At 40.4% G+C, this 14968-nt stretch overlaps 2 protein-coding genes and 1 long non-coding RNA gene across 3 annotated transcripts; 1 reads left to right on the forward strand and 2 right to left on the reverse strand.

Annotated features, from left to right (window-relative positions):
- Nucleotides 1-472: 472 nt before the first annotated feature.
- Nucleotides 473-3882, reverse strand: hoxa11a (homeobox A11a). The gene is made up of 2 exons (XM_026157248.2): nucleotides 2824-3882; nucleotides 473-1895 (listed from the first exon to the last, which is right to left on the reverse strand). Exons 1-2 carry the CDS (start codon nucleotides 3482-3484, stop codon nucleotides 1663-1665), a joined length of 894 nt encoding a protein of 297 aa, XP_026013033.1. The 5' UTR covers nucleotides 3485-3882; the 3' UTR covers nucleotides 473-1662.
- A 1692-nt stretch (nucleotides 3883-5574) lies between these two features.
- Nucleotides 5575-8069, forward strand: LOC145423637 (uncharacterized). Its single transcript, XR_013904696.1, has 2 exons — nucleotides 5575-5836; nucleotides 7565-8069. It is a non-coding gene; the product is annotated as an uncharacterized LOC145423637 (long non-coding RNA).
- A 4102-nt stretch (nucleotides 8070-12171) lies between these two features.
- Nucleotides 12172-14590, reverse strand: hoxa13a (homeobox A13a). Its single transcript, XM_026157437.2, has 2 exons — nucleotides 13840-14590; nucleotides 12172-13298 (listed from the first exon to the last, which is right to left on the reverse strand). Exons 1-2 carry the CDS (start codon nucleotides 14489-14491, stop codon nucleotides 13051-13053), a joined length of 900 nt encoding a protein of 299 aa, XP_026013222.1. The 5' UTR covers nucleotides 14492-14590; the 3' UTR covers nucleotides 12172-13050.
- Nucleotides 14591-14968: the final 378 nt, after the last annotated feature.

A 14968-nucleotide genomic window follows, 5' to 3' on the forward strand; every position in this document is an offset into this window, starting at 1 on the left:
TGGAATGCAAGAATTGCAAAATATGTTATATAACTCAAAATACAGCAAGGGAGACTGAAAAATGTTTGGAGAGCACAGCAGCACAAACATAATTTAAGTATCGATTCAGGTTTATTATTGTTTTTATATTTGTATAACCTATCTAAGCACACAGCTGGCAAAGACTCTGAATTGTTGGGTATTTATTTAATGATTTATTGATTTTGCTTCATTCACACAGGAGGAGTTTAATCTGCAGTAGTGTGGTAGAGAGTGCGACTGTTTGGTTAATATTTCGTATTTCAGCCTTTAAATTCACTGAAAGTCATTGTTTCCGTTGTTTTGTTTCATACCTGTAGGTAGCTCACTGTGATTGCGCTGTAAGTGTGAGATATATACATATATACATACATATATATATATATATATACATATATACATACACACACACATTGAAAAAGCAAAGTCACTGACAAAATACAAGTCAAGTTGATTTTCGGTAATATTCCACTTTTTATTATTTGGAAATATAATGATATAATGATGATACACAATATTTCGGGCAGACCAAGCAGTTAAATTCAGTGTGATCATCCTGGCCAGCCTCGCCCTGACGGTAAAAATTAAGATGAAAAATTAATCTTTTTAAATCTTCATCTTTCTTTTTCTCTTCTTTTTTTCTGTTTTATTTAAACGACAATTGTCAAGATTCAAGAATCGTGAACTGAAAATCTTGTTTAAAACGAAGGGGCCCACCGCGTAAGGTTACCTGTTGTGAACATCTCGGGGCGTGTACCTCAGTGCAAATCCACACGGACCCATAGACCTGGATTATTAATACTGGATTGATAAAATCAAAAGAGACATCTTAGAATTGATTTGGAAATTGAAAGATACGCAAAATACAAAATTAGTCTGCTAATCCTTGGTTTGCAGGGCACAGAAAATACGACAAAAGCTCGTTTTGAGGTCAGCTCAGACTACAACATGGGATCCCAGTAGTCAGCGTGTATTAACCGATTTTAGCTTGGATAGCCGTGGCATCAAAGTAAGATGGTAAACGAGAGGCTACAAAATAAATAAGCACACAAAACAAGAAAAAACCCACATCATTGTCATCCGTCGGATTCATTTTTTTGGTCACACCAATATAGATTCGGTTGGCAAGATATTCACCATCAGCCTAAATCCACAAGTTTTCTGATTTGAAAAACAGGAGAAAAAAAATCAGATCTTTTGAATACAAAATACACTAGATCAGTCAATTCATTACGTCTTTTTTTCTTTTCTTTTTTTTTTCTCGCGCGAAAGGAAAATGAAGCGTCTTAGGTCACATTATGAACAAGGCCTTCGCAAACACAGTCTTGGCGATGTCAAAAAATCTACATTTTCAAAAGTGAGACAATGAGGAGCGAAATCAAAGTCCGCGGACCGCCTCTGTTCGTACTCCCTCTTTGTTTGAGTATTGCAGATCACAAGATACTGTTGTCCTCGAACTTGAAATTAACCATCGAGCAGTGTTGCTGCTGCTGCTGCTGCTGCTGCTGCTGCTGCTGCGGCCAATGTGGTACACAATGTACACGGGGAGAGACACAGCCAGGCGAGTCAGTCTCAGTCTGTAAACGTAACCAGTCCCACAAGCAGAGGACTAATGGAGCTGTGGCCGTCTTCTCCCCGACCCCCCTAAAGCAGAGGATTGGACGTATAATATTGTAATCTGTCTCTGTTTAGTTTCTTCTCCTTCATGCGACGGTTCTGAAACCAGATCTTTACTTGTCGGTCGGTCAGGTTGAGCATCCGAGACAGTTGCAGCCGCTTCTCCTTGTTTATGTACACACTGAAAAAGAATTCTCTTTCAAGTTCTCTGATTTGATATTTGGAATAAGGGCATCTTTTCTTCCGGGTCCTCTGTCCACCTGAAAGCCACAGAAATAGAAGAGGGAGAAGAAGAAATACAGGCGTCACAGAAAATCTAAACACTTCAAATTAGCCGTGACTATTTTACAGAAAGAGATTTATACGGGTGGGATGTCGCCCAGATTACGCATGAGAGGATTTCCTGAACATGAAGCATTAATAACATATTTCCCATTTCAACCTTTCAAGTGTCATATATACTGATATTATATTACACTGGAAAGATTACCAAGCCATTCGCTGCTGGCTCGCTAGACAATACACTTGGGCTTTGACCTTTACTAGCAAGTGAAAACAACAAGTTCACTTTAAAGTAGACGCCTCTGGTAGACGCAGGTAAATGAGACTCTGCTGCATTGAGTTTTACGTGAAAGCTTTTTTGGTTTGTTTGTTTTTTGTTTTTTACAGAGCAAATAAAGGGGAAATGTACAAGTAGGAACAGCAGCTCCATGCTAGCTTTAACATAAGACCTCGTGTGTGCTAAACCTTAAACCAGAGGCACCACCCTCAATTACATGCAAGGGGTCTTTTTAACGCTAAGAACCCGTGAAACAAGCACGGTCATAATAAGTGGATATAATCAACGCGGATCTGTATAGCAACTCATTGCTGGGCATTACTGGGTATATATATATATTGGTAATATATTATATATATTATATATATAGGCTATTATATATATTGGTAAACATCGGGGAGTTTTACAGAAAAATATCCGCCTTGGTGTCTTTCACGGCCAATTTCAACTCCAAACACGTGATCCTGCAGTTTATAACAAAGTTTTGTTGGGGGGTGGGAAGGGGGTGGGGGGTCTGCAGGCCCTCTATAAACCTTATATGCTTATAAAACAGCATATAAAATTTTTAACAGCGGCGCGCAAGATTGCAAACTTTCTCTCATAACCGAGGCGCTGACTTTAATACGTACTGCTGCCGCCGGTTTTCTCCTCATTGTTGCCGGAAGACAACTCCGGGCTGCTCGTTTCATCCCGCTGCTCCTTCGACTCGCTGTCCGGGCACGATGGCGCTTCCTCCTGCACGGAGCCGGGAGGCTTGGTCGCCGTTTTGTCCCCTGAGTAGCCATTCGCGGAGGAGCTCTCCGACGCGTTCCCGTACGCCGTCTCGTAAAACTGGTCGAAAGCTTGCGGCAGCACTCCATTTCTGCCCACATTCCCATAGAAATTGGTAGCAGCGGAGCCAGCACTCGCGTGGTGGTGGTGGTGGTGGTATGCGGCAGCGGCGGCTGCTGGGCTGCTTTTACCGAACATGTCCCCTACGACGGCGGATTGAGCTGACAGGCAGTCCCGGTGTACCATGTCCTCCGCGCTGGGGTAGCACTGAGGCAAGTTCCCCCGGTGCGGCCATTTACCGGATGCATCAATGGCTGCATAGTCCCTGAATGTCACTTCTCTGACGGGTTGAACCTGCGGGAGGTTAGAGGAGTAGGAGTATGTCATGGGGCGGGTGGACGGGGTCTGGGACAAAAACGATGGAAGACCGGAGAAATCAGCGCCCGCCGACACATAATACGTGCAGCTGGGCAGATACATGTTCGATCCGACGGGGACCCTTTCGTCAAAATCCATCATCGTATTCACCCACTTCTACAACTCTCTGCTGGGCTACGATTCCTCTATAACCGCCCTGAACATGGCTCTGAAGCGCCGTGCCTCTTGCCTCTTTGAAGCAGGTTCGCTAAGCAGAAATTGGGAGACGTAGGCTGACGTGAGAGTCATCTCCATCCACTCCACGGAGGAGGAGGTCACGTGACCGACCACACGGCAGAAATTGACAGATTTTCAGGCCCCACTTGTGTGTGCGTGCAGTGTGTGCGCGCGTATAGTGTGTGAGCGCGCGCCATGTCGCGCGTGCGCTTGCAGGAAAGAGTGTGTGCGTGTAGGAGTGTAAGAGACATGACTGCTGTGTGTCCTAAAGCTTGACATTGGTGCTTTTATCGCCATGTTTGCTTAAAAATAAATTCCTTAACATGCAACCGTGTCAGGAGAATGATGAACCATAAATGGATGCTGCCTGTTGCAGTCAAAGTTTTATGCAGTCTATTTACACCTCAGATGCTGAAATCACTTTTCAGTCTTTCGGGGGGAAATGTGCATGAAGACTTGTTTAATAGCAAAATGAAAAAAAAAGAAGGATCATGAACACTACATTGTCCAAACTATCTAATATGAACTATATAACTCGAACAACACATTATCAGAGGAAGAAAACAGCTTATTTGTAAAGTCCGCTTTTAGAAATGTCTGAGTGGTCATCATTAGGTGGCTTTTACGGCACAGCATTTGGCTGAGTGGGCATTTGGTTATCAGGGTCATGTTCAAAGTAGCGGCTAATGTTTCAGCTGGCCACAGCCTTGTCTTAGAACCATTATAAGACCAAACTGGAATTTTGACAGGATAAATTCAAAACGTCTTTAAAATAGGTAGCTCGAGGAACAGTTTCTAACTTCAAGACATAAAACACACAGTGTGTGTACAAAACCTTGTGCCATTAATGGATTATCAAATAATAATATTAAGACGTTTACTTGAAATTATTGTGATAGTTAATACGTACCCTCAACATTAGAAGAAACTGACAGATATTCCGCAAGCAACAGCGATCAATTGTTGAGAAAAATACTCATCAGCTGAAAGGTACAGTCTGTTGCCTAAATATAGAATGCTTCAATGTCCATATTTAATTAGCTTGTTGCTGAATAACAACATTGTTCCATTTTTAACGGGTTTCGCCTCGCTCTTCTGCTTTGCTTCAAGTTAACAAGTTTATGCATCTGCTGGCAGCTTTTAAAGTTGCAACAGTCAAGCTTGCTCCACTTTTACGCATGGCGATCTCGCAGCATTTTGGTCCAAATATGTATCCAAATGTTCACTGTTAAGCAAGAAGACGGCGTCCAGAAATTTACATGACATTTAGATATCATTATGTACTGACAAATAATAACTTCCACCAGTTCCGTGATATTTTTACTCAGATGAACAACGAAAAACATTTACGTAAATCTCACCACAGTTTAAAATCGTTTCTAAACACATATTAATGGATTATTTTAAAATAACAGCGCTGTCAGTATTTTTACAATTATAGCTCGGAACATGTTAGCAACTAATGTACTCTATGAATATTTTTAAGTATTGGATGTAGATAATCCAAATGGTTAAGATTGTCATATGGTCATATGGAGTCTATTCCTCACAGAAACTAAAGTAAAACAAGATAAGAAATGTGTTGAATCCTGTGAAATAAATTTCTGCTATTTGAATTGGGGAAACACGCCACAGTGCACATTCCCCGGCTCCCTGCTCTGAGGCCACCGTGGAGCTTGTTTTGGAGAGGCTGCAACTTGACTCTAATGTGCTGTGAATGAGAGACCTGAGCTCGGATTAAGACCGCCGCGGCTGGTCTGCCCCCACTGCCCAATGTGCATATAGGGATTCGAGGGGCTCTTGGTGGCACATGTGAAACATGACCTTGAAATATCATACATACTAATAATACTGTGCGAGAACCAACTAATACTAGAACCCAGCGATTGTGTCAAAAAGAAAAACGGAAAAAACCTGATATGAATCGTTCCAGACCCTTACAGGCAGTTTAATGTGGATAAATTGCAGGGACACAAACAACTCGAGTGTCTTTGCGGTCACACGCTCCGCCTCTCGGTCAATCCAGACAAATTCTAAGAGTTGTGCCGAAGCTTTTAAGCTGTAATTGAGGACAGGATGCCCAGGAAAACCAAAGCCAGCACTGCACAGACCTGGATTTTTATAGCTGCTATAGTATTCTTGTGCGCCTTTCCCCTCAAGCCAGACAGACACCACAAAATCGGTCAAGCGTGATAGGAAGTCACCACCTACACTGACTCAAAGTCAGCAGCTGGGGAATTTCAGCAACATAGAAACATGTGTCTGTACACAGCTAAGGTAAGAGTTCTCCTTTGAATAAATCGGTATTTCTCTAAGAAATGTCTAGAAATATTACAATTTTTGTTAATTTTAACAAAGACAGTGATCATAAAACAGTTGATACAAGTGAGCCGAGAGCCAGATTTATGTCAAATGTGCTTTCGTCAAAGGAAGTCGTTCTGTGGATCCTCAGTCCGCCTTTCGTGTGTTGTTTTTGGTCAGAAAAAAAACTGCTGTCTGGCGCTGCGTAAAAGCTCTCAAAGCCAAAGCTTTGTCTCTTCGGTCGACTTCAAGTTCGGGGAGAGAGGGGGTCCTTCACAAAGAGCAAAGGGCTCCATTTGCCCCGGATGGAGTTCCATTTAATTGCCTTTGCATCCACTCATGCCTTGAGTCGCAAGATTGCCTGATAACGTGAATTTATAATTGCAAGCAGCTAATAGTATTTCTGTTATTAGAGTTGTGGGCCCTAACCGTCTGCTGTGGTTTTTATCCAAATTATTAATAGAAGAGAAAACAACACACTCCTTGTGTGACTTCGTGCTCAAAGCGACCCCTTAGAGTTCAGCTTTGTCTTGTGCCTAGTATCCACAGTCAGCATCTAGCTGATAAGTTTTATGATAATAATAATAACAATAATAGTAATAATAAAGGGGGTTGGGGTATAAGACATAACCACGCGAGACTATTCAATAGATTTGACACCAAGACAGACAAATAAGTGACTTTACTCAAGGGCACTCGTTTTTATGACCTTAAAGTTTCCTTGTTGTGTTTTCTTTAACGCACACAGCACGCATAAACACACATTGGATTTGCTTTTTTAGAACAAACACGCAATTAAAGAAAATTGTGCATAAAATAGCAACACTTCAAAATAAGAGTCCTTGGTTTGGCATAGTGGCATAGTTTGGCATTGTTTTTCCGTTTTTTTTTCTTTTTTTGTAGTCAGGACGAGAATGCGACGTGTAGATTGCCCAATCCTTGTGCCATAAAACCTTGTCAGACAACAAGTAAACAATCAAGTGTGGGGAGGATCTGAAAGTACAGTTTAACGCCCTGTCAGGTAGGCCCTATAGGCCGTAAAGGGGGCTAAATAGGAGTATTCAATCTCCTGCAGTGAAACCTCCTGTAGTTTCAGTCTTCAAGGAAAAGAAAAAGCTCAGAGCTTTACTACAGGCTGTTTTTTGTTTTCATTCTGTGGCTGAGAAATAGGCCACCACACCTGCACCTCAGAGGATCTATTGACTAGATTCTTCATCTCAAAATCTTCCTTAGTCTAAACAAATACACAAACAGTCGACCAACACAAAAAGAACACAGGTGTTTGATTGTGCCTTTTAATGAGCGTGTTCCTATATTTTCAATAAAACACAATTTTACTAAACACTTTGCTTTATTGCGCATAAACCAGCCGGGAACTGCACTACCAAAATAGCCAACAGATTAGCCTAGAGTAGACTAATCATGGCTTCCTTTATTTCTGTTTCGCCAAAGCAGTTCTTCAAACTGCAAATTCGTCTGCTTGTGTGTCCTAAAAAATCGCACTACATTAATATATAAAGTGTTTTTGAACTTGAATTGTACATGGGCTTGCTCAGCCGCCACCATCTTACTGGGGGATTATAAAACCATCAGACTGAAACATGAAACAATCAGAGCTCGCACTTGGTTGCTACAAACGAACGAGCTGGAATATATCAGCAAACGTGAACCCGATTAAGCGAACATCTGTTGATTTATCCACAGGTGACAGAAACGAGGGCGATGACAGAGAGGCCTGGCGGACCACACAAGGGCTCCAAGGCGAAACTGACCAACTCCACGGTCAACGGGAGCGCCTCCGGCTAGTCAGGGGAGAATCACAAGGCTGGATTAGCCTGCAGAGGGTGTCATGAGAAACAAGGCGCCAGGAGGAGCGGGACTGGACAAAAGGACATAAAGTGGTGTGGGGAATAAAAGAATATTTACAAAGAGGTCATTTGAAAGAATAACAAGGAATACGAGAAAGAACCAAGACGCGAGTAAAGCGAAATTAAAGGATTTCATCTTCATTAATAAAAATAAAACTCCTCACAAAGTACAAAATAGAATAATGAAATAGAAAATTCATTTTTTTTTACATAAAAAGCGTTCGGCAAATAAACCCAGAAATTGTGAGTATTCTTAGAAGATCTTAGTTATTTTATTTCTTATAGGTAACCAGTTGGATTTCAGTCCTCTAATAAATAAAACTAGAAGCCTACATGCGCCAGATCTTTGGTTGAGTTCCAGTGTTTAGTTGCGATCTCCCACAACATGAAAAAAACGATCGCTTTGAAAGGACATTTGATAAAATTACACGACCATGCGACGTTTAGTTTTACTTAAACGAGGAGAGAGAGAAAATCTGTTTGGGGTCTTAAAACAGGCGCAGTGTGCGTCAAATAACGCAAATCCCGACCTGCGTTTCTTTCTTTCTTTCTTACTAAAAAGTCACATTTTTACACCACATTAACCTTCAGTATTTTCCTTTTCTGTTGTATATTTTTTCAGCTTGCTCGGCGCTGAAATGATCTTCTCAAGATGTTGACATCTTGCGGACGCAACGCCGAGTTTCTTGCTTTTTTTCTTTTTTCTTTTTTCTTTTTTCTTTTTTCTTTTTTCTTTTTTCTTTTTTCTTTTTTTTCTTTTCTTTTCTTTCTTTTTTCTTTTGTTTAATTGCTGAATCTAAGCTCAAATAATAATGGGCGACTTCAAAAATTCTACTTTCGTTCACAAATATAAATGGCCCTCATGGTTACCAAATCATCGTGAAATAACGGATTATACTTTAAACTGTCAAGTGGATTTTAATTCTTTTTTTTTTCTTTACGTGGATTCACAAACAAATGTGAAACTCCCACAATTTGCTTCACTTATTATAAATGAATCTTCTAAATCAGGTAAGATGATTCAGTGAATTTGCTATTTATATAAGAGAAGGACAGCAGGTTCTAAAAAACAACAACAGATGTATTTCTTTCGTTTCCGTGGAGTCTTTTCGACTTGCCCACATAATAAGAATTCAAGTTATCACAGATCAACTGATCACACAATTGATTCGACATATTATGTATAATGATCTTTGTTATTGTTGACCACCATTTAAAATGAACAATTTTGTGCTGGGGGTGTTCGCAAACCTACAAACGAGTGGCTAGCTTTGACTGACGCATCCTTGCCGGTACATCCTTCTTAAATCTAGTCTGTATACCCTTCGTGAATGAAGACAGTACATTTTGGGGCATTTATACATGAAACCAAATGAGATGATCTGATATCCGGACAGGAAACCCGCTCTGTCTATAAAGACTGAGGCGCCGACTGGGGCATGGAGGAGGCTTTCATATAATCTCGGTCAAGTGCTTCTATTGGCCCGCTGTCACGGTCTTGGGTAAGCTTATGTCCGCTTGGGGTCTTTGTGCTGTATTACAAGATTATCTTCCAAAATCACGCTATCAAGCTTGAAAGCTGCACTGCAGGCTAAGTGAAGGTTGCAGGCCTGTCCTCCATTATGCTCAGAGACAGCGAAGGTCAATGTAAAGAGCAACGCAAAGAGCCGGCCCTGAATGCAGAGCTCATTCACGGCTGACAGCGCGTGGAGTGATGTTGTGCATCGTGTACAACACAGTTTCTACAATCTAAGCATGCCAAATTGTCCAGTGTTATTTCATAGGACGCATTTTTTATTTAAAGAAAACACTAACAGTGACTTTTGTCCATTGCTTGTTTTGTTTTTGTTTTATCATTACCTTCCACTGTGTAAATTAAAAGCTGATAGTAAAATAGAAACGCGTTGAAATTTCTGCGCTTTCAAAACTCATTCTCTAGTTTATTTGACATTCTACAACATGCTAATTGAAACCTTTTTATTCTCTAAAACAAGCTGTAATACACTCTTTATCCTTAGTGTGGCAGCAGAATTCAATTTTTGAACACAGTGCGGTCCAGCCTCCAGAGTTTTCTAGCCACGGTCCAATCAAAGATAGCTCTCGCGAGGAGAGAGGGGTAGGCGGAGCATTGTGCTTTGAGCTTTGGACTCTCACGTTGTTTCTCAGGCTGCAGGCGGGACTTTCGTGTTTGTTTTGGTTTTCACTAAGCCAATAGCAACACGCTCTACTTCCTCGTAGCCAATAAACTTACACTTAGGTAATGCCACAAGTAACTTCCGCTCCGCAGCTTCCGCCTCTTCAACGCTTTCCTGTGCGTGTTTTTCGGGAGCAGAGGCGCGTTCTGGAGTCAGACATCAAACTTTTCTCCACATCTATGTGCTTGTTTAACACGTGCGCGCCCCGCCGCGCCGACGTCAGAAAACGTGGCAGAGACGTAACATCACATTTCCTGCTCTCTGACTGCTGTCTCACATGGCTCTGGTGTTTGTCCTGATCAGCCAGCTGGGCATGTGCGTGATAGGAGCACAAGATATGGCACTACAGAGCATTTAAAAACGGTTCATAGTCCGGCCCACTGTTGACTTACTTTATGCAACCCATAGCAAATGTTTGTTTTCATCCTACTAAGGTGGGTTTTTAACGCGCAAACGAAAGTAAATACCGTATGAATGGTAAATTAAACTCGCTGATCAAAATCTGTTCAAAGCCTAAGAACAGCAAACAAAAAAGGAACATAAAGTAGATATTAGACCTACACAAATAAGGCTGAAATTTTTAGTCAGACTAAGCGACTGGGGTTTTGGCTATAACCAAACAACAAAGAGGATATTGATTATGCTAATGAATAAACTATATAGTAAGTAAATAAGTAAGTAAGTAAGTAAGTAAGTAAGTAATAATAATAATAATAATAATAATAATAATAATAATAATAATAATAATAATAAATTAACAACATTGTCCTCGTCATTAGGTGATAAAAACATGATAAGATGAAATAAGATGTTTAAATTAATAATAATTATCTATCTATATATATATATATATATATATATATATATATATATATATATATATATATATATATATATATATATATATGCGATTAGTACGCAACTCTACGTAGTCTCTCAAGAAAGTATTTAAGGATAACAATTTAACAGACAGACACAATGTACACGATAACATTTACACCATACCTAGAAATTCTGACCTTTTTAATTCACATTTTATTTAGGAAAATAAATCTAAGCACACATTAAATATGTTATTTATTTCCATGTTTTTATTTTTCATTGTTTTGAAATGAAACAGTTCCGTGCGAAACAGTGCTGTCGGGAAGACACCAAACACGTAACCCTCTGAATAAACTCTGCAATCCAGTCGTTGGGTATAGGTCGAAATTTCTAAGGCATTCTCTTAGACCTTTTAAAGGGAGTTTCAATGTAAGCCTACTTAAAACAACAAAGCATAATCAAACAGATACGGGGATTCTCATAAGTGTTCACTGTTTTTTTGTTCTCTCACATTTTCAACAAAGACCAACGAAGGTGAATACTTTGCCAAAAGAAACTTTCTGATTCATCAATCCGGAAAATATTTGGGCTTTTTGCAAATTATATAAATATTAATATACATTTTTGTTTGCTTTGATTTTAGTTTAAAAAAACACACAATCTCGGCGCTCTTTCACAAACGCTTAACTTTGACTTTAACACACAGAAAAAAACTTTAATATTAAATCAATAGCTTCCAGTGTGCAGTGAGTCCGTGTGAGCACTTCGGACATATCGCAAAGTTTAATATGTCTTCAATAAAAAGTAAATTGTGGTTCCACTTGTTCCTCCTGCGTATGTTTATTCTCCCGCGTGGTCAAAGTCAAGGCTAAAACACTAGGGCTACTGACTAAGTTCATTATTATTATTATTATTATTATTATTATTATTATTATTATTATTATTATTATTATTATTATTATTATTATTATTATTATTATTATTATTCAGGCCTCTAAGCTTTGAATGGGATGTCCTGACCACTACAGTATTTTCCACAGTCGTCACTAGATGGCGATGTAAGCTTATATTTCAGCACAGACCAGCCTCAACTGATTTATTTCCTCTAATCCCACAGCCAAACGGGAGTCTACAGCACAGTTCAAATATTTGACTTTCTAAATATAATTTGTATATAGCATTTCTGGATAAAGTTCACCTCAAACCCAGCAAAGCCACTACGAGATAGTATAACTGTAAAAGCTGGCTGTGCGTCTCTACAGCAAATCTGCGGGCCTTCATCGTATTTTAAATTCCTATTTCGTAAAAAAGGAAAATTCGCCTTTTTTTTGTTCTTAAGTAAGGTAAATACGTTTAAAGGAAAAATAATGTTTATATTAAATTGAGCTATAATCACTCAAATAAACTCAAAGGATACAAACTTAGATAAAATTCAACCAAGTCCATATTTTATTGGGACGGACTTTAACGCCGACATATTGGGACTCACACACAACCTGGATATCACGCCGGAATTTACTTTTACACTTATTTACAAACACAAGAATACGCACACACATTATAAAAGCTATGATTGACATGAACACACATCAGTCATATCATATGACGATTATCTAAGCATGATAATAAGAATTGCACCATGGACTGAATATGCATGAGAGCACGGATTCATATGATAAAACTATACTTCATACAAGTTAAACATGTGGGTAGGTTTTTAAAAAAAAAAAAGAAGAAGAAGAAGAAGCCGGGATTGATTAATATTTAACATCCCACAAGGTCCAAATTTGTCACACCGTCACTTCCTGTGAATCTTCCATTTATCACTCTCGTTAAAAAGTTGTAGTCTAGATAAAGGTGTAGCTCGGTGGCGCACACACCTGAGGTCACTTTGAGAGTGAGCATGCCAAAAGAAAATAATAATAATATTAACAAGAAGAAGAAGAAGTCACGCCTACTGCAGCTATACATTTTCTCTTTTCTCCCACTTGAGTCTCTGAACAATATTTAACAACAAGTAGCAGGAAGAGGTGGGTCCGGAAAGTTTGTCTGGGGAGCTCCGGGAAAACATTTGCCTACATACATATGAATCATAATCGGTCATGAAGGAGCTGCTTGCCCTAATCCGTGTGTGTGTGTGTGTGTGTGTGTGTGTGTGTGTGTGTGTGTGTGTGTGTGTGTGTGTGTGTGTGTGTGTGTGTGTGTGTGTGTGTGTGTTTTAATTTCCCATAGATTTTGTCCGTCATCTAAAAATCAAAAAATGTGTAAAAAGAAAAAAGAGAAAAAGAGAAAAAAGAAAAAGAAACTAGCTGATAGTTTTCAGCTTGTTGACGATTTTCTTCTCCTTTACGCGTCTGTTTTGAAACCATATCGTGACCTGTCGCTCGGACAGGTTGGTCTGAGCGGATATCCTCCTCCTTTTGTCCTTTGTGATAAATTTATTGGCGGCGTACTCGCGCTCGAGTTCCTTCAGTTGCACCTTGGTGTATGGCACGCGCTTCTTTCTTCCACGTCGATAAGACCCGGAGTCTCCCCCGGCGTGAGACACTGCGTCTGAGAAGGAAAAAAAATACAGAGAGAGAGAGACAAAAGAACATGTGATAATCTGCCTCTAAACTTACTCTCAGAATAAAATTTCCCTCCCACGAAAAAAAAAGAAAAAAAGAAAATGTAAATAGTTGAGTGACACACTTTCAACCTTTTTTTTTAAATAAAATAAAACATGATGTTTGAGGTTATTGATGAAAATGAGAAATCCTCAAACCAACTGGACAGGCTTGACTCTTTAATGATAAGTGATTGATAAAACAATAGAAAAATGTATTTGTGTAATTTTCTCAAAGGAAAACGCAACTTAGCGCATTTTAAAGCGTCCTCATATTAATCTAGTCGTTTTAACGCCCTTTGCTGTATTGTCGCTTACATTTGTTTTGTCATACATTTGAGATGTTCTTCCCACAGTGAGGGAGATTTTATCAACACGCCATGTACTACTGCACCATACATACTGGATTTGCTGTGTGTACTATCGGACTTAAATTGTCAAAAAGCTGCTTCCTGTAAAGGATGGATTCTGTGTAAGGCACATGCCTACCTGGTATGGAGGATTTCCACATGTGTCCGGGCTGAGGCTGCTCCTTGGCGCAGTAGACCTGGCTGTTCCAGCCGTTGGAAGCGAGAGTCCACGGTTGGTAGCTCTCCATAGGCAGAAGAGACTCGTGTCTGGCCTCTGAAGACGCGCTGATAGTTGGCACTACTGGGACGTCCAGGTAACTGGGGACAGGTTGGTACGGGCCAGAGGGATACGTTGGATAAAAAGCAAATTCCTTTGCCCGGGAGGCGAAATCGTCGCCTGAGGCGGACGTGTCCATGTATTTCTCCCCATACGCGGAGGGGGGCTGCGCTCCACACGACTTTATGCTGCTGTGATGCGACATCCTGCACGGGTAACCGAAGTACCCGTACGGCAGGGACGCGCTGGACGAATTCTGAGCTGCAGAGCAGGGGCTGCACTGTTTCACAGGCTCGCCCATCCCGGAGGTATGCACGTCGCTGGACGAGTACGCCGTGCTTGGTGCCAGGGATGCGGGGTGCGCCATCAGATTCCTGCACTGGTTCGCAGCAAAGTTGCCACCAGCAAAACCCTCCATGTTCTTGCTCACTTCATCGGAACCGCCGCCGTTGTCGTAGAGGAACATCACCGACGGGTCGACCCAGCGAGGACGGAGGAGCAGTGACGTTGTCATAGCACGGCATCCAACATTGAAGCTTATGGCTCTTTTTTAAAAAGCCCTCAGACTGAAAAAAGGGAGATACTGCTTCCCGGAGAGTAAAGCCACTCTGACGCGCACAAGAGCGCAGATGTGGCGCTGTTATTGGTCCAGATGTGGTCACGTGACCGGGCTATGCAAAGAGGACGGTAAACATCAGCAGATAATTAAATGGAGAAAAATGCGGCGAAGGGAAGGTGACTGCACCTATCGAGGGGTTTGACTTTTGTCATATTTGATTTAACCAGCATGGATGATGTGCATTAATTTCAAAACAGAACGTAAGATACAATTTACATGAATCTGTGCTTACGCTCATTTAGGTTTCATGCATCCAAATGATAGAATTTCGTCATTTTGAGAGGAGAAATGCTTATTTTCACATATAATATGCAAACAAGAGTCGATTATTTAAAGGTATGCAACAATTTTTTTTTTAAAAAGAAAGAAAAC

The sequence above is a fragment of the Astatotilapia calliptera genome, chromosome 22, assembly GCF_964374335.1.
Source record: "Astatotilapia calliptera chromosome 22, fAstCal68.1, whole genome shotgun sequence".
Taxonomy (NCBI): domain Eukaryota; kingdom Metazoa; phylum Chordata; class Actinopteri; order Cichliformes; family Cichlidae; genus Astatotilapia; species Astatotilapia calliptera.